The sequence below is a fragment of the Callithrix jacchus genome, chromosome 12 (genome assembly GCF_049354715.1).
Source record: "Callithrix jacchus isolate 240 chromosome 12, calJac240_pri, whole genome shotgun sequence".
Taxonomy (NCBI): domain Eukaryota; kingdom Metazoa; phylum Chordata; class Mammalia; order Primates; family Cebidae; genus Callithrix; species Callithrix jacchus.
In genome coordinates, this window is record NC_133513.1 from 98,255,143 (window position 1) to 98,279,858 (window position 24,716).

The following is a 24,716-nucleotide window of genomic DNA, read 5'->3' on the forward strand; positions in this document are numbered from 1 at the left end:
AGCAGAAGATGATGAGCTGGAAGTAGTGAAGATTCTCTAAAGAGAAAACTGTTAAGGGAGAAAAATGCCTGGTTGTGATAGGTGGGAAAAGATGAGAAATAGCTGAAGGCAGTGAAACAAAACAGAAAGCTGAGAGAATTGTGCAGTGAACATCCACAAACACACCATGTGTAGTCTACCATAAACATTTGCTCAGTATGTTCTATCATGTCTATCTGTTCATCCTTCTATATCCATCCATGATTCTATCTTGATTTTTTATTCACTTCAAAGTAATGTAAGACACCTGTATACTTTGTCCTAAATGATTCAGCTTGTAAAACATTAACTATAGTTGAATATTTCTTTACACTTTTACCTCTGTGGGGGTATAAAACCTATCAACAATGGAATGCACAAATCAGCAGTGTGCATTTACTGAGTTTTGAAAAAGACATTCACCTGTGTAATCCAAACTCCCAGAAAGTCCTTCCATGCCTTTTCTCAGTCAATGTTCAGCCCAGTCCCAGAACCAACCACTATTCTACTTTTTCATCATAAATCGGATTTGCTGGTTTGGGAATTCATCCATACTGATTATACACACACACTGATTATATAGGCATATATAAATGTAAAATATATAAATATTCATGTTAGCTTTAAACTAATAGTTTAAAGCTAAACTAGTAGTTATAAATACTATTTTGTCTTATTCCTTTGTCTTTCTGTGTTACATATTTATATAAATATATATAATATACAAAAAGACATATATATATTTACTTACTTCCTGCTAAATTTTCTACTAATGAATTCCTGGGCTGCTTCCTCTTTTGGGCTGCTATGAATAAGCCGCTATGAACATTTTTTGTTGTTGTTTGTATACTTGCGTCTTCTTTTCTCTTGGCTAAATTCTTAGGATTGCAGTTGCCAAATCATAAAATATACATATTGTACAACTGATGCAGGGTTTTTCTTGGCCCCTTTACTGAACTTGTAGCAGGGCATCCCCTGCTCGGCTCACCATGCTCAACCCCTGCAGAAGGGAGCACGTGAGTGAGGGAGTGCAGGATCTGGCCAGAGGCTCCAGGTACTGACACAGGAGCAAGCTCTGAGGAGAGCCTGTGGCCAGGTGTGTCACCTCAGGGGGAACGTAGCAGCACCCAGGTGAGGGTGCCCTCTACCCTGAAGCCCCAGAGGCGGTGTTACAGTTCTCCTTTAGCTCTACCATCTGTGGACAGTGGCATGTTGGCCCCTTGCCTTGTCATGTGGGGTAGCTACCCTCTGCCACTGAGAGGAAAGGGCCAGTGTGATATCCTTTCTGGGTACCTGTACTCGGTGGGTCCTGAACTCTTGTCTGGCATCCAAGAAGAATGAGGTCACATGGATCACTGAAGGATGGTGAAGGCAGATAATTTTATTGAGCACTGAAAACAGCTCTCATGAGAGAGGGAAGCTGGAGAAGGGACAGGAAGTGCAGGTTATCTGACTCCACTTCAAGTGGAGTCAGGCAGTTTCTTCTCTACCGACTGAGGGGTCTTTATAGGCACAGGATGGGGAGTGTGTGCTGATTGGTTTGTGAGTATGCACAAAAGGATAAAGTGAAGACACCACTCAAAGGTGGGCATGACAGTATAGAAAACCAACTAGGAAAGGGGTAGGTATATGTAAAATAGGTGAAGGATGGGGATCAATCAGAGAAAGTATGCCAAACAGGAAGACAGGTTTTTCAATCCAGTCTAAAGATTTAACTTGTAGCTTGGCTTTCAGGCTTTAAAGTGTCTTCAGCTTGGAGGAGGGGCTTCACTAGGTACCTGCCCCTATCAGCCTAGGCATTTAGCTGGCTCCTGTCACTATCACACCACTCTGGAAAAAGTTCTGAAATTTCTTATAAAACTAAATATTTTCCCAAGTGGTTCTACCATTTTACATTTCTACCAGAATTCTGTGAGTCCTAATGACCTGGCATCTTCAATATTACTTGATATCATCATAAAATATATATATATTTAGCCACTCTGTTAGGTGTTTAGAGATACCTCATTGTCTTTTTATTTTTATTTTTATTTTTTTTTTACTTTTTATTGGATTTTAGGTTTTGGGGTACATGAGCAGAGCATGCAAGACAGTTGCGTAGGTACACACATGGCAGTGTGCTTTGCTTTTCTTCTCCCCTTCACCCACATTTGGCATTTCTCCCCAGGCTATCCCTCCCCACCTCCCCCTCCCACTGGCCCTCCCCTTTTCCCCCCAATAGACCCCAGTGTTTAGTACTCCCCTTTCTGTGTCCATGTGTTCTCATTTTTCATCACCCACCTATGAGTGAGAATATGTGGTGTTTCATTTTCTGTTCTTGTGTCAGTTTGCTGAGGATGATGTTCTCCAGATTCATCCATGTCCCTAAAAATGACACAAACTCATCATTTCTGATTGCTGCATAATATTCCATGGTGTATATGTGCCACATTTTTCCAATCCAGTCTATTATCAATGGGCATTTGGGTTGATTCCAGGTCTTTGCTATTGTAAACAGTGCTGCAATGAACATTCGTGTACATGTGTCCTTATAGTAGAACGATTTATAGTCTTTTGGATATATACCCAGTAATGGGATTGCTGGGTCAAATGGAATTTCTATTTCTAAGGCCTTGAGGAATCGCCACACTGTCTTCCACAATGGTTGAACTAATTTACACTCCCACCAACAGTGTAGAAGTGTTCCTTTTTCTCCACATCCTCTCCAGCATCTGTTGTCTCCAGATTTTTTAATGATCGCCATTCTAACTGGCGTGAGATGGTATCTCAATGTGGTTTTGATTTGCATCTCTCTGATGACCAGTGACGATGAGCATTTTTTCATATGATTGTTGGCCTCATATATGTCTTCTTTCGTAAAGTGTCTGTTCATATCCTTTGCCCACTTTTGAATGGGCTTGTTTGTTTTTTTCCTGTAAATCTGTTTGAGTTCTTTGTAAATTCTGGATATCAGCCCTTTGTCAGATGGGTAGACTGCGAAAATTTTTTCCCATTCTGTTGGTTGCCGATCCACTCTAGTGACTGTTTCTTTTGCCGTGCAGAAGCTGTGGAGTTTGATTAGGTCCCATTTGTCTATTTTGGCTTTTGTTGCCAATGCTTTTTGTGTTTTGTTCATAAAGTCCTTGCCTACTCCTATGTCCTGGATAGTTTTGCCTAGATTTCCTTCTAGGGTTTTTATGGTGCCAGGCCTTATGTTTAAGTCTTTAATCCATCTGGAGTTAATTTTAGTGTAAGGTGTCAGGAAGGGGTCCAGTTTCTGCTTTCTGCACAGGGCTAGCCAGTTTTCCCAACACCATTTGTTAAACATGGAGTCCTTTCCCCATTGCTTGTTTTTGTCAGGTCCTCATTGTCTTTTTAAAGAATGTAGCAAAGCAATTGAAGGTTTTCTGACAGGTTAAGACCTGATGGGTTGATCAGTAGAAACTATAAATTTTGCCTAGATCAGTTTGTCAGTGCAGCAGATTCTGATTGCTGAATGAGTCCTCACAGATCACCTAACCCAAAGCACTCATTTAACAGATAAAGAAGTAAGGCCCAGAATGGGGACAAACTTTGCCTAAGGTTATTGATTCAAACTGTAACAGAGTGAGTTTCAAGTCACTGTTCTAATTATACTAGAAATGGTGACTCTGTGGTAACACACGTAGTTATTCCCTTATTCCATGGCCCTGATTGACATTGCTGTGCTGAGCCCAATTTGACTTCAGCTTCCTTGTCCAAACAGAGCTATAAGCAGCCACTGTTGACCCTTTTGATTTTATGTTCGTGTCAGAACCTACTTTAACACTTCATCTGCTGATTAATTCAGAAGGTCACACCATGTGCATGTCATCACCCAGGCATAAGTTTGGGGAAGAATGCCTGAACCCTGAGGTTTTCCCTTAGTTAAGGGAAGCATATCTCTTTCCATACTCCCTTTCTCCTTTCATTTGCCAAATAGAAAAAGAAAGTATGTCAGACGCTTAGGGCAGTATCTCTAATCCTGTCTAACTCTAGCCATCAACTTGATCATAAAAGAGAGCAATAGAATTTTAAAGCAGAAGAATTAAATTACTGTTTCAAAGGCCCAGTTAAAAATTCTGAGCTAGAAAGGAATTTCAGTATTATAGTGGGGACACCATCTGAAAGCTTCATCTGGGAGCCTCTACAGGGCTTTATACACATGAATCCAGGCAATACATGGGTGTGCTATGAGGGGCTGTCGTGCCCCACTTAAAGGGCAGCTCTGTGCATTCCCTAAGTGGCTAAATTGCTATTCTCCATCCTGCTGTCATCCTGACACCAAGAGAGGAGAGGGAGGCTGCTCATCTGTTCTTGTGGCATCTCTCTATCAGCTGCCTTAGATCAGCCTCCAACTGCTACATCTCACTTTTCAAACAATAGAAAATTCAAGAGGGCATTGACTTTAAGATGCCCACTGGATAATGAGTCTCCAATCTCAAGATCTGTACTCTCTTCTCTCCAGTAAGCATCTGCTTTTTATCAAGATTCTTCTTTCCAGGAAAAAAAAGATATAATTAGGGCTGATCCTTGAACAACAAGGGTTTGAAATGCACAGGTCCACTTATATGTGGGTTTTTTTCAAGAAATACAGTCAGCCCTCCATATTAGGATCCACATCTGTAACCAAACTTAGATTGAAAATACAGTATTTAAAGAATGCAAGACCTGCAGATATGGAGGGCCTACAGTAGGATTGGAGTATGCATGGATTTTTATATCCACAGGGGTCCTGGATATCCTCTGTAAATTCCAAGATAACTGCATTCTGTTTCTCTCTCCATCCTTGAGAAGTTCCTATCTGTTATAATAATTAGGGGGAAAAAACAGAAAAAAAGATTAAGATATGTTCCCAAATATGAATATTTGTGTATTTATCAACCTATTAAATATGGTAAAAATGTCTAGCAATGGAAAACACAGATATAATAATGTAAAAAGTCAGTAATCTGATGGTGCATCTAATTTACATATATTTTCTGCTCTGTGAAAGACAATGTGCAGCTGGGCGTGGTGGCTTACACTTGTAATCCTAGCACTTTGGGAGGCTGAGGCAGGTGGATTACCTGAGCTCAGGAGTTCGAGACCAGTCTGCGCTGCATGGTGAAACCCCATCTCTACTAAAATACAAAAAAATAGCTGGGTGTGGTAGTATGTGCCTGTAGTCCCAGCTACTCAGGAGGCTGAATCAGGAGAATTGCTAGAGCCCAGGAGGCAGAGGTTACAGTGAGCTGAGATTCACGCCACTGCCCTCCAGCCTGTGTGACAGTGTGATAGAGCGAGACTCTGTCTCAAAAAAAAAAAACAAAAACAAACAAAAACAAAAACAAAAAAAAGACAATGTGCTTAGGGTGGGCAATAGAGAAGTACATAACATGTGATCACTTCTCAGAGAGGTCTCATAGTCCAATGAAATATAGGATGAAACTATAAATGATACCAGATATTGGAGGAAAAGATAAATGATCTTTTATTCCCAAAGCTAACAGAAACAGATTACAAAAGTTGTTTCTACTTTGCCGCAGGAGAAGGAATGACATGCAAAATCCAGGATGCCCAGTCTTATCCTTGTTTCTAGAATTTAACATTTTATAATGTGTTTCAAGTATACTAATATTTTTCCTAGATACTTACTGGAAGAATAATCACAGTTTAAAGAAACTATTAAGTTTTTAAATTTCTTTTCCAAGTTGGGATGGCAGTCTGAGAATTTCAGAAAAGGAAGGAAAGTTGATATCTCACATAAGACTGAATGAGTATTATTACTTCTTGTAGCCTCTCATCACTTTGGACAGCAGCATTTCCTTCACATTCCTTGCAGAGGGAACCAACACCATCACAGTCCAGGTGGCTGCTGGAAATGCCCTTATCCAGGACACAAAGGAGATCGCAGTTCATGGTAAGCCCTGAAAATTGTTCTGTCATGCTCCTTCGCACTCAATTCATCTCCTCTGCCCACCCTCCCTGCAATCATTAAGTGTCGTGGAAATTCCTCAGCCCCTGGGAACATTACCTAAGTCCACAAGGAGTTTCCAAACCTAACTCCTACCTAGAGATTGAGGTTGTAAGAGATGTATATCACAAACAGGTATTTGTTGTCCCCTGTGTTATGTCTGTCTCACAACCCATTTGGGGTTCTCCTTAGACAAAGACACGTATCATAAATTGAAGGAAATGAAAGATAGAAAGACTGTCATAGAAAGGGCTAGATCTTTTGTCCAGCTGAGGTATCTACAGCAGATATGCAGGACACACTCTTTGTGAGATGAGACCAGCGATTTCCAGAGGACAAGAGTTATAATCCCTGCCTTATAGGACTCATTGCTTAGTTAATGAGATGACCGATTCACTACCAATGGCTTTCTTGATTGTTGGAGATTTGGATATCACTGGCTTCAAAAACTAGATAATAAGGCTCAGAGAATAAGCTAGGACTAAGGCAGAAGAGTGGTAAATAGGACTACCATTCTGTTCTCACTCCTGGAGAATGATTCTTAAGTTTATTATAAACTTAATAATTTATAAGTGCCCCTATTGCCATTTCACACAACCTCTCCCAGGCCCCTAGACACAACCACTATCACTGTGGTTTTCTAGAAAATTAAATGAAGGCATATGATCCTCTGACTCAGATTATGTTCCTCCAGCCTCACGCCAGGTAAATTCCTCTTCCTATAGTTCTGCAAACTTCTCAGGCTCTTCAAAGGGCATGTGGAAGGTTTGTGTGTGTTTCTTTCAAAGTAAACATTTTAATTGAATTTTAAAATTTTATACAGAAAAGTGTACAGGGTACCAGTGTTTAGTTTTTTGAATTGCCACAAAGAGAATACACTTGTATATTCACCAATCAGTTCAAGATACAAAGTTTCAACCTGTTTTCTAATGCTTAGAGGCAGTTTCTAGCAAAATGGGCAAAGGGATTAAGGAAGGAGAAGTGAAAAGACTGCATTCCAACCAAGCCTAGATTGTTAATGCTTTGTGTTGGCTCTGCATGGTACCACCTACAGTAGCAGAAGTCTCCTTCTGGAGTTTCATGCTTGTCTTTCGTTTCAGATAATATACAAGAAGAAAGGCTTAAGATCTTAGGAACTAGCAAAACTGGTAGGAACACAAATCTACTTCTAATCACCAAATTCTACTTTCTTTCAGAAGTCAGGAAACAAGCTGAGAACAAGGAATTATATCAGAAGCCTCATGAAAGAGTAGACCCTTTACCGAAAGCACGGTGATGGTGGAGCCCCACACCAATCACACCCGCTCTCTTCTCACTCTCCCAGCCTCACTTGAACACTCTCTCTCCCTGCAGAATATTTCCAGTCCCAGCTCCTGTCATTCTCCCCTAATCTGGATTACCACAATCCTGACATTCCTGAATGGAGACAAGATATTGGCAATGTTATCAAGCGAGCTCTGGTTAAAGTAAGTTGGCTTTGTCTTTGTTTAAGTGCTTGTGAATAAAGAAAATAACTAGATGGTGTGGTCCACAATAGATTTGCATGGATTTAAACTGCATTCTACAATTGAATAAAGGTTATTTCTCTGTAAAAAGTGAGAGAAAGGCCGGGCGTAGAGGCTCACACCTGTCATCTCTCCTCCCAGCACTTTGAGAGGCCAAGGCAAGTGGATCATTTGAGACTAGGAGTTTGAGACCAGCCTGGCCAACAAAGAAAAACTCTGTCTCTACTAAAAATATGAAAATTAGCTGAGTATGGTGGTGCATGCCTGTAATCTCAGCTACTCAGGTGGCTGAGGCACAAGAATCAAATTGCTTGAACCCTGGAGGTAGAGACTGAGGTGAGCTGAGATTGCACTATTGCATCCAGCCTGAGTGACAGAGCAAGACTCTATCAAAAAAGAAAAGAAAAAAGAAAAACTTGCTGGATTAAAGAAGGAGGGAGAGAAAAGTATAAAAGAGAGTCTAGTTCAATGTTTGAAGAAGGAAACTGGCCCAATGTTTAATATGAATTTTTCCTGAGAGAGGGGCTTGAACTGTTTAATGCATGAACGATGGACCACTCACTCAGTTGTTACTAATGTTATGCACTTGGCTGGCTCTTTGTTCACCAAGAGGGTCTTCTTAACCAAACATTTACACTCACAAGACTACCATTGGCCACAGGTGGCACTCAGAATGCTACGGGCCAGGAAACAGAGCATTCCAGCAGGGTAACAGAATTAATCCAAGGTTAGATTTACCTTCGAGAAAGTAAAAGGATTTTGTTAAACATTTTCTCAGAAGTAGGCACTAGAGTATATTGATGAATAAAACATGGTCAGTTGAAATGTAGAAGTCTAATGTATAAGTAGCTCCAAGCTAGAGGCACGGCCAGCATCTCTATGGGGCAGAGAGAACGATGTGATTCACTCTATCTAGGGACATGAAGACTTGGCACAGATTTGCAACTCAGTAAATAGTTGTTGAACTCTTGGAATGGCTTTGGAGATGATACTTGAACTGTTTTCAAGGGAGAATGTCAGTTAACAGGGTCAGGATGGTGTCTGAATGAACAGCATGTGCAAAGTCATGGACTATTTAAAGAGAACAGCACATTTGGGAAATGACAAAGAGACTGGTGTAGCCAGTCTGTAGGTTGTAAGAGCGGGTGCAGCTAAAATTGAACTAGGATGGTTATGTCCTATTGTATAGGGTCTGAGAAGCCAATCGAAGCTTGACATCTATTCTTTAGGCACTGGGAAGTATGAAAAGTGTTTTTTTTTTTTTTTAATTTCAATAAGAGAATAGGTTTATATTTCAGTAACCCATTCTGGTGGCAATGCAGAGGACAAGCTGAGATAGGAAGGGAGCATAGTGGGGGAGACATTTCTCAAAAGGTGACCAGCTAAAAGACCACTGAAGTTAACTAGGCCAGAAATATAAGGTGCTGAAGAAAAACAGGCAATGGCTACTTAAAAAGTTGAACAATAGGATTGGTGACTAATGAAATGTAGTGCGGGTGAGAAGGAGAGAGAAATTCTCTGATGACAAGAGCAGGTAGGAGATGGCTTTACATTAATCAAGATGGGGATTGTGGAGGAGAAACACACTTGGGAAAGAATAATGATTTGACTTTTAATATAAGTCTGGAGCACGTGAGAAAAAAATGGGTGAAGATGACCAGGAGGGTTGAAAATATGGATCTGAAGATCAAGCAGAGGTTCATGCTGGAGGGAGATGTAAGACAAGAGGCTGTGGAGGTTGTTAGACTCTCCAAAGGAGTTAGGGGCAAGGCAGACACACTGCTGGTGGTTCTCCAAGGCAGAGAAGAAAGATCCGGGGAGGACATGGAGAATGAGCTGACAGATAGTAAGAAGACCAAACAGGAGAGGATGACATAGGAGCATTCTTGTGTGGAGTGGTCTGTAAGAGTTACTACACTTTAAATCTTTTTACAGAGAGACTGTTTGTAGAAAGAGATGAGAATGAGGGCTGGGTGCAGTGGCTCATATCTGTAATCCCAGCACTTTGGGAGGCTGAGGTGGGCAGATTGCCCAGTTTTACTGGGCAATACAGTGAAATTCCCATTTCTATGAAAAGAAAATTAAAAAGGCACATGCCTGTAGTCCCAGCTACTTAGGAGGCTGAGGCAGGAGAATCGCTTGAACACAGGAGGTGGAGGTTGCAGTAAACCAAGATAATGCTACTGCAAAGAGAGATGAGAATGAGACTGCTACGTATGTTGTGTTAGTCTATTAGACTGTTTGAATTGCTATAACAAGGCTCCATAAACTGAGTGGCTAATAAACAACAGAAGTGTATTTCTCACAATTCTGGAGGCGGGTAAGTCCAAGATCAAGATGCCTGCAGATTTGATGTCTGGTCAAAGCCTCTTTACTTGTTCATAGACAGAACCTTCTTTCTGTGTGTTCATGTGGTGGAAAGGGCAATGGGACTCTCCGGGATCTCTTTTATAAAGGCACTAATCCCATTCATGAGGGCTCCACCCTTACAACCCAATCACCTCTCAAGTCTCCCCCAATACCATTACATTAGATATTAAGTTTTAACAGATGAATGGGGTGGGGGTGCAAAAACATTTAGATCATAGCATTTGGGTGCAAAGCATCCAGAATTGGGTATTTTTTATGGTTATATTCATTAAAAACATGCTAGCCTTTTAGCAAATAAGTTGGTAATTGCAACAATAATAGTCCTGTCAGTTGATTCTCAGGCCTCAAATCTCACAAAGGACTAATCACTCACATGTCCCTTTGGATGGATTAAATAAATCTAGATACATAGCTCCAAGGTCCCTCCAAGGGCCTTGATGGACTGACACCTCCCTAACATTGTTCTTTCCTGAGATAAAGGGTCACACCAGTGAAGGCACTTATAAACTCACCACCCCTCATTCACTCCACTGGGTGATTTTCTGCATTTCACCCCTGGCCTCCTGAGATTTGCTTTAAGGTTAGGAGAATGCCTCCTGTCTTACAGACTTGGGCATTGAGACCTCCTGCTACCCAAGATCATGCCTTGGAAGGATGGTGAGGCATCAAGCTGACCACCTCAAGGTTTTAAGAGGATGCCTTCCTAGTTGGTAGACTCTTAAGGCATCTGACTGCTGCTTCTTATTTCCCTGCAGGCTGGCTCTCTCACATTTCTTTATCATATCCCTGAGAGCTAACTCCGATCTGTAAGCCTAATTCCAAATAGGAATCAGAACAGAGCAAAAGGAAAACAACCAACTCCTCTGCTTCTGCTCAATCTATCAACTATTTATTTAATTTTTACTCTGTGTCAAACATTCTTTGAAACAGTGAGACCCCAGACAGAAATATCTGGGCAATCACACCATAAGAACCTGTATTAGTCCATTCTCAAACTGCTAAGACTGGGTAATTTATAAAGAAAAGAGGTTTAACTGACTCATAGTTCTGCATGGCTGGGAAGGCTTCAAGAGATTTAACAATTCTGGCAGAGGCACCTCTACATAGGGTGACAGGAGAGAGAAGCATGGCAGAGCGGAGAGGGAAAGCCCCTTATAAAACCATTACATCTCATGAGAACCCACTCATTATGAGAACGGAACTGGGGAAAGCACCCCAGGATTCAATCACCTCCACCTGGTTCCTCCCTCAACACCTGGGGATTGTGAGTATTACCATTCAAGATGAGATTTAGATGGGGACACAAAGCCTAACCGTATCAGAATCTATCTGAGAAAAGACTACACCAGACATATGTAATTCTGTGTCATGGAAGACACGATTCGTATATCTCTGAAATACAATGGATATGATCATTTGGAGGCGTTTGGGGTGGGAGGCTAGAGTGGAAGAGACCACTGCAGGCAGAGACAGTCAGGGGCACTTCTTGGGGGATGGGGATACTTCGCCTGCTTCACAAATTACGTATTTGGAGTGGCAGAAGAGACAGTGGTGATCTGGGTAAAAGATCTTCAGGAGACATATAGGAAAGAACAACCATACCCTTCACAGGGGAGAACTCAGCATCCTATTTTCTTTAAAAATTTGCCTTCAGACTGAAGCTCACTCTTCAGTTTCTATCACAAAAGCAGTATCATTCTTTTACTAACCACTCAAGAATAGACAAATTCATTTGCATTCCCTGCCTCTTAACAGCGTTTAGTATTTTGTTGTTTTTTTTCTTCTGTACATGTGTATTTTTATAGAGTTGTAACCAAAGAAATGTAGGGAAATAGATTGGAATGCAGCTATCATAAGTAATTTCTATGTTGTGTCATAGTACTCATTACCATCTTACTGGTAGCATAATACTGTATCAGGAGATTATACCAGTATTTACTTAATTTTTTTGAATACTGGAGGTTTTCCCATTTATTTACTATTACAAGTAATGTTGTATTTTTTTTTTTCCTGCATATGGCTTTTCCTATATTTTGGATTATGTCTTTAGAACAAACTCGCCAAGTTACAGTAACTGACTGAAGGGTATGAATATTTTTATGGCCTTTAAATTAAGTATTTCAGAAAACAAATTGGCAATATGTATAATATGTATCAATTTTTAGCACTGCCAGCGCCAAATGAGGGAACTTCCTTCACTGCAGTCTTACCAATATTATCTATTACACTTAAGCAAAAATCCTGTGTTAATAAGTGAAAGTAAGTGTTGCTTGGCTTTCTTTAAATTTGCATTTTCCCATGTTTGTTTATGACTCCTTTTTCCTCATTTGCAGCCATCCTGTGTTTCAGCCAGAAGCTCTAGCCCTCATAGAAAAATGGAAAATATGAGAGCAACTTTTGTAAATGTTCCCAACAAGTAATGTTTTGAAAATCATTTGTAATACCATTCTAGTTTCAGTAAAAATGTATATAAAGGCAGAGGATGTAGTGAAACTAATTTTTTACCCAGCAGATCTAAGGGAAAAACTGAAAGAAGGCCTGAGTGTATACTGGAGCCTATGCCTAAGAAGCTGCCTTTGAAAAACTTGTATGAGCCCCTGGCTGTGCACACTCTGCCCTTGTCATTGATTTGGGGAGGGATGGCTCCTCCACAACCTCTCTTTGTCTAAACATCCTTGCAGGTAACCAGTGTCCCAGAGGACCAGATCCTCATTGCCGTGTTCCCTGGCCTCCCTACTTCAGCAGAGCTTTTCATTCTACCACCCAAGAACCTGACAGAGAGGAGGAAAGGCAACGAAGGGGACCTGGAGCAAGTAAGTGAGAAGAAATCTGGCTGTGACCCTTGCCTGCACCCTACACCCTGAGGGGGCACAAAGCTGTTTTTAGCCTGAAAGGGATACAGGCTCTCTTCCATTGCCCCAACAGCCAAGGTTTTGAAGAGCTGTCGCCCTTATCCAGAATAAACACAGGTGTAAATAGACTGGAGTATTCAGCTACTCAGGAAGGAATGGCACCCGGCGTTATTCATTCCAATGTCTGACATTCCTGCACCAGCTCATAGCTCCCTCCCAATGACTCCTCCTGGGGTACAGGGGAAGGAAGGCAGGAGAGAGAGAGAGAGAGAGAGAGAGAGAGAGAGAGAGAGAGAGAGAGAGAGAGAGAGAGAGAGAGAGAGAGAGGAAGGAAGGAGAGGGAGAGAGAGAGGTGGGGATTTGAATTTCCTTGTCTATTTCTGGGACTATGTGCCTCTTGTCTTTAAACTGCACTAGCCCCTAGAGATCCTGGCCAATTTTAAGCTCTGCTTCTGGGGAGAAAATGAACTGCTTTCAAACATGATTCATTGGAGAGGTGTGTACTGCCTCACTTTGCTTTAACTAAGGAAGCAACGTTTCCAAAAGGGATTGTGATTTACTGTTTTTATCAAATGGGCATATAAAACAACTGTGATCTGCACACAGTCCTGGAAGTAAAGGGAATGGCAGGACTGGCGTTTCTCCTGTTCACCCTCTAGTCCTCCTGAGGTCTTAATGGCTGCACTGTTTCGCCCTTCCCTTCTTTCCCATGATGCTAAGTCAGATGAAGTAGAAATAAGTGAGCCTGAGGCTGCAGAAAATGGCATGAGTCAAACACATTTGCTCCCATATGAGGTAATCGTTGTACAGATGTATTTTGTGTCCCTATGATACTCACTGACCATCACTCCATCCTTACAGCCATCCGCAGACCTTGAGCAGTACAGATGTGATTGCAGTTTCTCTGGGAAATAATTTCTTGCATTACAGGGTTGCATATTGAAGTTGGCCAGAAATAAATCCAGCTTCCCAATGCATACATCACTTTTACAAGACCTCTTTATTCTGAAATAGCAAGTGGCATGTGTGAACTATATTTGGAAGCTACAATATCCATCCATTTAGATAAATAGGTAATTACAGTGATGAATAGCAGCTGTGATATTAAGGCACGTACAGCGAGATAAGAGTTAGGGACAACAGCCCAAGTCAGCCTCAGCTTTCATGTGGGAATTACAGAGTGATTAAATCGATGTTATGTGTTCTGAGACTTGTGAGGGAAAAGTAAAGAGCAAAAATTATCCCATAAAAAGGAGGCAGCTTCTGCTTTGATGTTTGCCTCCCATTGTCTCTAAGACAGAAAATGCAGAGGAGTGGGCTGGGAGTATATGTGCCTGCTTTAATCCTGGCAAGGGCCTACGTCCCCTGTGTGTATGACTTAATCAGATTACAGAGCTAATGATGGGTTGAACTTCTTTCATTGGAACCCATAACGGGTCTTCTTATGGTGTTATAAAGGCACAGATAAAAGAGCAGTGAAATGGGAGTTGAATGAAACACCTGTGTCTATTATTATAGCTCTAATTCACCAGCGACTGTAGCCATGCCTCTTTCTGTCTCACTCTCCTCTCCAGAATAAGCAAATATTACCATCTATAGTTATCCCTCAGTATACAGAGGAGAATAATTCTAGGACTTCCGATACACCAAATCTGTGCATCCTCAAGTCCTGCAGTTGGCCCTGCAGAGTCTGCATGTAAGAACATGGCAAAACCTCGTCTCTACTAAAATTGCAAAAATTAGCTGGGCATGGTGGCACATACCTGTAATCCCAGCTACTCAGGAGGCTGAGGTAGGAGAATCGCTTGAACCCAGGAGGCGGAGGTTGCAATGAGCTGGGATCAGGCCACTGCACTCCAGTTTGGTGACAGAGTGAGACTCTATCTTAAAAAAAAAAAAAAGAAGTTTGGCCTCTGTATATGCAGGTTTCACATCCTGTGAATATTATATTTTCCTCCACTTTGAAAAAAAAATCCACATAAAAGTGGATCTGCTGAGCTCAAAACTGTATAGTTCAAGGGTCAACTATACTTCCTTGGCTTCACAAGGCTCCAAGGGCAGTGAGAACCAAATTGATAAACATGTTCCAATATCCTGTCCCTAATTGAACCATGGTCACTTTACCTGTTGACCTTCTCCTTGGTTTCTTACCCCATGCGGGAGCATCATTGCATGTCACATCACACCACAAATCCTGTCTTTTTGTTTTTCAGATTGTAGAAACACTGTTTAATGCTCTCAACCAAAATTTGGTCCAGTTTGAGCTGAAGCCAGGAGTACAAGTCATTGTGTATGTCACACAGCTGACATTAGGTGAGTGCCACTGGGAACTGGGGAAATGGGAAAGATAATCTGTTATTGCAGAGAGAAAAGGAGGAGAGAATCATGAAACCCTGCTCCACAGTGCCTGAAAGTGGCTTTGTAAAAGGGTCCTTTTTGTAGTGAAGATTCAGAAGAATTGATCACATCAGTCACATTGTTCTGAAGGCATCCTGCAGGAACACTTTCTTAGGAGTAGCTTTGCCACTGAATCTCTAGAAGGTCTTGGAGAAAACCTACAATTTCTTTGGGTCTTACCCTTATTTATTTGTTTGTTTGTGTATTTATTTATTTTGTCTGTGACAGTTGGAATTACATTGGGTAGTCTTCCAGCTCTCTTCATTCATATGATTTTCTGATTTTAGGAATGTTGAATGGTAGGCCATAGAACTTTAAAACTTCCTTCTAGTTTACAATGTATGAGTCAAAGTAGAAACAGGAACAAACTCTAGTTGGTCTGCTTATGAAAAAAATCTAAAAAGGCATGGCCCATTGGGCATCTACTTTTGGCTCTCGGAGAGCCTGTTTGCTAAATGGTTCATAGTAATGTAAGACTTTTCCACTGTGTAGGTCACAAATGTGCCCATCCAGTGGGTTTTTACCAGAACAGTGTAAAGGAAGAGAATGAAATATTGCATGTAATCATGTGGACAGGCACACAGGCTGTCTAAGAGAAAGAGCATTGGAGCCCTTCTTCCACTCCCCTGAGCTGGATATCCATTGTTCAATTTATACCAAGAACTAGCAAGTTTCCCTAGGCTGAACAGAGAAGTTTACTTTCCCCAAGAAGTGGTAATCAGGTACCATTCTCATCATTGAAGCCAGGCTATCTGTACCCAGGTATCAGGCAGCGGAATTGGAGACTAGACAGAAGGATGGAGATCAGTGGCCTCCTTCCTTCGGTGAATACTTCCTCCAGCTAACAGCTTCCAAGTGAACATATCTGTTCTTTTCCTTATCTCTTCTTCCCTCCTAGCTCCACTGGTGGACTCCAGTACTGGGCACAGCAGCTCAGCCATGCTTATGCTATTGTCAGTGGTATTTGTTGGCCTGGCTGTGTTTTTGATCTACAAGTTTAAAAGGTATGTGCTGTTATCACTCAGTTTAGATCTTGGCGCTGGAGTCATTGCAAATGATTCCTCCTGTAACTAACTTAACTAAATTCATCTCAAGAATGTGATTTTAATTCTCCTTGAACTTCTGTTTGACAATGGATAGAAACAAGAATGGTTGAGAGTCAGAGAAGAAATGAGTTGAGACTCTGAACTCTATTATGATTTATAGGTATAATGAGTTAGGTAAATAAAGGCTGATGAATGAAATCAATTTATTATCTTCAGGAGAAATGTAAGGGGTTTTCAAACCTCAATCAAATTTCTAAAGTAAGGTCTTATATATTCAGAAGATCTTTTTATACAGATCAATATCCATTCAGGTGGTTAAATAGAGAAAATGCAGTTAGAATCTGATACTCATATGTACAGACACAGATGCATTTTCTTATCTCCTGTTACAGCTATTCAGTGTCTCTGTTTAAATTTGCATGCTAAACATATTCAGCTATCATCCCTCTTCCTCTTTTTCCTGTTTTAAAGGGAAATTGATTAGGAGAATGAAACTCCACATGTCTTGAGATATTTTTTTTGAAAGCTACAGAAGGGGTGGTATAACAGATACTTAGTAAAAGCATAAAATTGAAATCAGTAATTCTGTACCAACATTCAAATTATAACATCTACTGGGATATATACCAATTAAGAGAATTAAGAGTATAAACTCTGAAATAAGACCCAATTTTAATGTTTAGCATTTGTAAACTTGGGCAATTGTATTTGCCTCTCTAAGTCTTAATTTCTTCATTGGTAAAATGAGGATAGCAATAATATTTTATAGGTTTGGTATATGATTTAAATGTCATAATGTATATAGGTGCTAGGTACTAAGAAATCAACAAAGCTACACTATTATAAATAACAAAGCACATGCCTGCCAAAGATGCCCTCTGTGCCATAAACTGTCACATACTAGGTCCTCAGTTAAGAAATGTGCTTCTGGGAAGCCTGGGTAAAGTAAAAATGTCATTAATGATTGTCAGATGAGTTTTAAAGCATCTTTTGGTCCTGGGAGTCTTTCTATGAACTAAAGATAACGCTCTTAGGTTTTGGCAGAGCTCAGTGGTAAAGGTGCCTGACTCTTCCTGCCCCTTCATCCTGCTTATCTCTCCTTGAGTGGCTATTTCAGTTGCTTAAAAACACCAGTTTAATTCCATATACATCTCAGCATTAGCCGCAGCAGCAGGCATTCTATCAACACCCTCTACACTCTCTAGGAGGATAGAGTGAGATTCACCTTCCTACTCAATTTATAGACCAGTATGTGAGTTCATGTCCTCTTGGATCAAGACGTGCCAACTCACATACCTCTGTTCCCTTTGAAGGGCGGATAAAACCTTTATCTCAAAATTAGTGAGAAAAGGTTGAATATAGAAAGAGCCTGGTTAAGGCAACACCCATTTATTTATAGATGTACTTCAATTATATGCAAAGAACATTTCACTTTTCACTCAGCCAAGAATTTGATTGTGGGGAAGTCTGGTGGTTGCTGGGGCGTGACAATCAACTAAACCAAATGTCTCATCTCTGACTCCCAGAACAGCATAGTTGCTGAGGACAAGGGCCAATAGAAATCCTGCAAAGAGGCTTTTATTGTCAGGTCAATCCAAAGTAAGGATACTTAAGGATCACTTACACTGTGACTTGGAAAACTTCTGTTTTTGTTTGTTTGTTTTTTAAATAAATGCTGTTATATTCCCTAGACAGTCAACTTATTACTCTAGGCATCTCTAAATGTCTACACCTTAATAATGAATCCATGCCAGGTAATGACATCTCTAAAAAATTCTACCTTTGCAGCTTCCAGGTATCAGCCCACCCTTTCTGTGTCCCTGACAGTGAATCATGCAGCTGAGGCCACAGGAAATAAATGCCAATCAAACTAGATAATAGCAGCATCAGATAAAGAGTAATTAGTCATCAGTTAACCTTTACTTTTCTAGCTCTTTCTCCTGGAAGTTTTACTCCCAATACTCAAGCCCTTTGGTTGAAAATCTGTTAGATTTTCTTTTCTTTTCTTTTTTTGGTCTCCTTTCCCCCTCATCGCATGGAACCCCAGTAGTGGCAACATAAAGGGTGCCTGGCTTACAACAAGTACAGAGGTCAGGTTCCTAGCCCTGGATTCCCAAAGTCTCCTTTGCTTCTTTCATTACTATCCAATACAACTTTGGCAATGTTAAAAATGCTCTGTAGTCTGTACTGTCTAATACAGTAGCCAGTAGTAGTCTGACTGAGGAACTGAATTTTAATTATATTTAACTTTAATTAATTCAAGTGTAAATAGCAACACCTGGCCATTAAATGCTCTGTTGAACAGCACAGTTTAGTGTAAAGACATTTCTGTTTCTGTGTCCAGATCATTGGCCATACTGAGCTTCCAGATCTAAAACTTCCTCTCTGTAATTGCCAGCATTAACACATTAGGACGTTCATTCGTCCTACAAACATTTATTGAGTACTTCCTGTGTGCCGGGTGCTGGAAATGATCTCAGTGTCCCAAGTGGTCACTTGACATAGAAAAAGAGAATAGAATTACTATGAGCCCCAGGCTTCCTTTAAATGAATATTACCTGGCCTCTCGCAGTCTATCTTGCTCTTGGGTAGTGACTACTATTTTCTGATATTCTGAGCAATAAAATTAAAAAGCATTATAAGATGGCTTTTACTTTCCGAAAACAGCCTAACAAGAGTGGTTTCTTTCCATAACTGAAGATCTGCTTTTTCTGCATCCAAGAAAATGTCTGAGCTTCTTATATTCCTTCCAATCTTTTTTTAGTAGGGCTTTCCTAATAGTCCGAAGCCAACTTTGCTCTCTCTAAATTTCCTCCTACAGGCTTCTAACATCATAGCTGGGACAAATGAATACAAACTACAGTTGGGTTTTGTTTTTGATTTTTGGTGGGAGACTTGGGCCTATTCATATTACTCCTCTTATTTAAACCTGTAAGAATGTTGGACATGTCTCTTGATCTCTTCATTTCCCACATTCCTTGTATGCAGAAATGGAGTTCTGACTTACATTCTCAACAGTCTTATAAGCAGATGTGTTAAGAAATGAAAAGCAACTTGACAGATTTTTAAATTTCTGCAAATTGAAATGCAAAATTTATTCTCTTCTAATCGTCAATTGCAAAAAGACAAAAAATATGCTGGTTTTTCAATGTATTATTTGGAAATTGAAATAAAGTGAGTAATCTCTATAAGGGCAGGTTTATCTAAATCCTCATAAGGTATTGTGAGCAAAGCAGAAAAGGGGAGGCAGTGGACTCTGGTTATAACTCTGAAGTACACATACTTATGTGATCAGGAATGGTTTGACCACCTCCAACAGCTAATCAATATTACAGTTTATCCCAAAGTTCATGAGCAAGATGTACTTTTGTAATTGGAAGGAAACTAAGTTCTTAGACGGCATTTTCATTTAGATAAAAAGAATATAAAGGCCAGCATTAAATGTTAATTATACACATTTAGAGAGCCTACTGTGCTGCTTCACTTGGATGCTGTTTACTTCAGGTTCTTGTAAATTATATTAAACTGGTTTAGACCAGTAGGGGTCACAGGGACACCTCCTTTAAGGCATGGAAAGCAAAAATTAAAGACAAAAACTGAATGCTAAAAATAGTTAGAAACCATTAAGTGTATTAAACCTATTTTCAGATATTTTCTTCTGAATTAGCTGCAGGAAAACCTAATTCAGAGCTTCCACATTTCACATCATTTGGGATTGGAGTGGGTAGGGGAATGTAGAAGTTTGCGAATACCACTGCTTGGCACAGGACAACAGAGTTGTTTTCCTTTACAAATGCATGGGATGTCCTGGATTGGGGTGGGTGTCCGACATCCCAAGTTTCAATCCAATTACTATGCTAGTAATTGGCTTTGTGAAATGCCTAGACATTAGTCTGATTTCTCCATCCTTTGATGAGGTAAGAGGGATATCTTCTAGAAGTGATATTCTAAGATAGAAATATAATCTTTTTATTGATGAATATAGTAAAGTAGAAAGAGCACAGGATTTAAGGTAATGTATTCATTGATTCAACAAATGCTTAATAAATGTTAACCATGTGCCAAGCACTGTGCTAAGTCAGGTGGATAGCAGAGAGGATAGAAAACGTAGACCTTGCCCACGTGAGGCTTTTAGTCTAGTGGGACAGAAATGCAGAAAACATGTCAATCAACATTGCCTATTACATCACCCTAAACCAACACCATATTTATTTCTGACATAGACAGTGTTCCATAATTACATGTTTATAATGGAAAGTTGGATGGTCAGAGTAGACATCTCAGAGATGACATATAAGGTAAGCTCTGAGAAGAGCAGAGGGCAGTGTGCTACAGGCAGAGAGAGGGGACAGTTTGTTCTAAGTCCACAAGATGTTGAAGAGCTGCATGTATTAGAATCTTGCAACTCACAATTTGGGTCTCCAACTGATTAGCAGCATCAGCATCACCTGGGAGCTTGGCAGAATTGCAGAATCTCAACCCATCCAGTCTAGACTTGCAGAGCCACAGTTCACATTTTAAGGAAGACTCTGGGTGATGCTTAAGCTTGTTAATGTGTGAGAAGCACTGGATTAAAGAAATACAAAGGAGGCTACAGAGGCTGGGACACACAGTGTGTGAGGAAGTAATGACGATGGGCCAAAAGATGAAGGCCTCAGGAAGATTTCATTGTGAACCTGCCCACTTCTCCAACCCCAAGCCAGTCTGCCTTGTGTTTACAAACCCCACCTACTACTTTTGTGTGTTTGAATGAAGCTATTTTTCTTCTCTTAATCCTTAATCATTTACAAAATCCAAAAAGAAGCTATTGTCATCCTTACTGAACAGATGAGGAAACTATCAAAGGGTTTAAGGTATTTATCCCATAAGTGCTGCTCTGGAAGTTGTAGCAAAGGCTATGCATGTATTATTTCTTATTTATAAAATAAGCCAGTGTGAATTGAATAAGCTGATGCAACCTTAGAAAAAACGTCTTTTCACTGTGTACACAGAGTCTTAAAGTCCAGCTCCTTTGAAAACTTAACGCCAGGTAAATATCTATAGGGTTTTAGTACCTAACTGACCTTTTATTTATACCTGCTTGTATTTTACCCACAGGAAAGGTACATTCCTCAAGGAGTTCTGGGTTTACATCTTCCCTGGGCATCTGGGTTCCTGGCTGGCCTTGTGTTCTTTGGCCTCGTGGCCTCCTTGTCTCTGGAGTCACCAGTACCTTTCCCTGAAATTGACCCTTTCTGTTAATAGTTTCTTCCTCCCCTTATCACCCAGGATTTCCAGCTGCCCAAGTTTGGCACATCCTGTGAGCTTAATCTGATTTTGCTCCTGTCCCACGTAGGAAAATCCCTTGGATTAACATCTATGCTCAAGTCCAACATGACAAGGAGCAGGAGATGATTGGATCAGTGAGCCAAAGTGAAAATGCCCCCAAAATCACACTCAGTGACTTCACGGAGCCTGAAGAGCTGCTGGACAAAGAGCTGGACACGCGGGTCATAGGTACATGTGCCTCCTCCACTAAGCTCCTCTGTCCTGTGTCCTCCAAACACTGGCCTGCTTCATCTGTCCTCTAGACACTGCTAAACTGGAGGGTGGGGACAAACAACTACCTACAGTGACAGAATCCTGTTTTAAATTTGTGGCCACAAGAAATTGGTAGATTTTTTTTCCTTTAGAAGTCATTCAGGATTGGAAGTGCTGGAGTCTGGGTTGGAGAGGGATGAAGCCAACTATCCATTACCGCTGGGCTTTGTCTTCTTTTTCTATAAAGCATAAGTATTACATGTCCTTATTAATAATTGCATGAATGTGGAATCTGGCAACAGATAGCCCTGGGTCCATTTTCTTGCTCTGTTAATCTGCTGACTCTGTAACCTTTCTGTGCATCATATTCCTGATCTGTGAAATGGGAATAGTAGTACTTATGATTCGATTCTATTTCTACGTAGTAACTAAAAATAATGATTCTAAGACTGTTGTGATAATGCCATGCTGTTAAGTCATTAGCCCAGTGCCTGCCATGTAGTAAGTCTCAATACACATTGGCTGTTACTGTTATTATCAATAGAGTATAAGATGGTAGTCAATGAATTGATCCCACCTATGTGCTAATGTGGGAGGTAGTGTATTTTAAATATGGATGACATAAGCCAATGAGCTGATAGGTGAGGATATCCAGGTGCTTTTTAAATAAATTCCTATTATGCACCTGTTCTAGGTGGCTTGGTATTCAGCAGTGAATAAAACAAAGATCCCTGCCCTTGTGGAACTCATCTCCATTTCTCCCTGTGTCTTCTCTTCCCTGCAGGAGGCATTGCCACCATTGCAAACAGCGAAAGCACAAAGGAGATCCCCAACTGCACTAGTGTTTAATACCAGCAAGCCACGTGGTCAACCACCTTTCTGACTTTTTATTTTTGATGATTACTATTACTGTTATTATGGAAAAATAAAAATGTCTTTTTTACCTTTTGTTTACCAAGGGCCCCTTCGCAAATAGCAGGCAGATGCCTAGCTTTGGGAGAAAAAGGCATTCTTAGCTGATGGAAATGAGACAAAGGGAATAAATGGCTGTATTTGTGCTAAGAGCAAAGGATGCATCTTCCCACAGCCTACTCGCTTTACTCTGCCATTGGTAGCTTAAGGAATTTCTTTTTCCTTGTGGTCTCTTCTTTTTTCAAAATTTAAGTTGGGTTGGCTTTTTGTGAACCTCTCATCCCCACTGCAGAATCACCAACAGTCTCCCCTTCCCCCCGCACACACACATACAACACAGATCATGTCCCAGTTAGTTCCACAGGAAGTAGGTTGGTGGGGGTGGATGTAGCTGCAGAAAGCGTGCACAACTTCGTGAAAGAGGCCCTGCCTTGTGCATGTCCACGGTGAGGCTACACATGGCTTATTGTATATAATTACAGTGTAAATAGCTTTTTATTTCCTAAGAAATAATTTAATGTTTAGTAAAAAAGAAAACAGAAAAAAGAAAGATGCGCGTGTTGGCTTACGGACTGGCCCTCAGAGCTGACCAACCCTCCAGGCCTGCTCAATGTGTTGGGTTTGGGTGCTCTCCTGTTGTCTGTCACACTTAACTCTGGCATCTCCTTGTCCATGCCATGGCTGGTTTCTACTTATGTACATAAAAGGGGTGGGGGGAGGGGCTTCTCTGGGGCAATCGATAAAGGAAGGACTCTAGTGACAGCATAGAACATGGCAATTGTTTCTGTTCCAAGAATGACATGAATGGTGAAGAAGAGGCCACTAGAGGCTTCATACTGAGACCTCTCAGATGGGGGGAAAACAGCTTCCTCTCTAAATGGAAAAAGTTGGTATTTATCAGCCTGAGAAAATATCTTTTTCTATAGGAAGCAGTCAGTGGACCTTAAAATGACAATCTGTTTTTAAATTGGATTCTATGAAAATGTATAATGCTTAGGGTGAATTCTCAGGCTATTCTGAGCTCAGAAAAGTCCCCTGGGCACTAGGTAAAGCCTAGTGTCTCTTGGCATGGGAAGAGTTAAAGAGGTTGGAAGGGAGGAGGCATTTGTGGAATTATGAGTTTGTGCAAAACTCTCCAGGCCAAATAGGGGTCTAGCCTTTAATGATATTAGTCAAAGGCAATTTTAGCAAAGCTGTGCTATTTGCTTATCAGATGTACACAACTTCCTTAAAGTGAAATGTCTGCCTTCAGTTCCCTTAAGGTAGTTCTTGCCTCTGGGGTGAGTGGCTTTCAAAGCCTGTTAGCTTTTCCAGCACCTCAGCCCCTTCACACATTTACACATACCAATTTTTTTCAATAGGGTCACGTTAAGCCATGCTGTAAGCATTGTTTTTATTTTCAGGCTTAGCCTGAGCACACTTATTTTTGAAAATGATATAATGTATATATATGGGAGGAAAGGCCACATTTTGTACCTGTTAATTTTTGTGGGATGTTGTTCCCATTCTTCTTTGTGAGACAGAGAGAGATATGTGATACAGAGAAATCTGGCTGCTACAGCATAGATCAGTATTAGGAATATTTCTAAAGATCCTGCTTTCTTTGTTTCAAGGGTTAAATGGGGCAGACAATTGCAATACTTGTACTAAACACTGGAATACAAATGCATGAGTCATATCTATATATACAGTATATGTACATATACTGTTCTTGGTTTTATTGTTCCACTTGAATATTTCTACTGTAAAAAAAAGACAGTGGTTTTGAAATTGTTGAAAATAAATGTATTTTTGTACATCAAAGCTACATACTTGGCTGAGTTTTCTCTTCCTGGAGTTTTCTTTATCCGCTGTATTTATAAACTATTGCTATGGTGATGCTACATGGAAATAATATATGGCTTATAACAACAGATACTTGGGTTTTGCTCATGAATCTTTAGGTTGGCTCTGGTTTGGCTGAACAGATCAGGACTGACCAGGCTCTGCTGGTCTGATCAGGAAGGAGATTTCAGGTAGTTTGAGTCTGCTCCATGAATTGTCATCATCCTGGAACCAGCAGCTACCCAGGACATGTATTTTCATGGTGCATTGTAGAATTCCAAGTGAGGCCAGCAGAACAACCTACGTCTCTAAGGCCTTG

At 40.6% G+C, this 24,716-nt stretch overlaps 1 protein-coding gene across 1 annotated transcript in view; it reads left to right on the forward strand.

The window, feature by feature from the left end:
* Positions 1–24,380, forward strand: part of SORCS3 (sortilin related VPS10 domain containing receptor 3) — a 609,733-nt gene extending 585,353 nt beyond the window's left edge. The window contains exons 21-27 of the mRNA XM_002756582.7: positions 5,794–5,917; positions 7,325–7,437; positions 12,528–12,659; positions 14,912–15,011; positions 15,994–16,099; positions 21,477–21,637; positions 22,446–24,380. Of these exons, the coding sequence (XP_002756628.3) occupies positions 5,794–5,917; positions 7,325–7,437; positions 12,528–12,659; positions 14,912–15,011; positions 15,994–16,099; positions 21,477–21,637; positions 22,446–22,510 (801 nt within the window). The 3' untranslated portion in view covers positions 22,511–24,380. The remainder of the gene's footprint in view (positions 1–5,793; positions 5,918–7,324; positions 7,438–12,527; positions 12,660–14,911; positions 15,012–15,993; positions 16,100–21,476; positions 21,638–22,445) is intronic.
* The last annotated feature ends 336 nt before the right edge of the window (positions 24,381–24,716 follow it).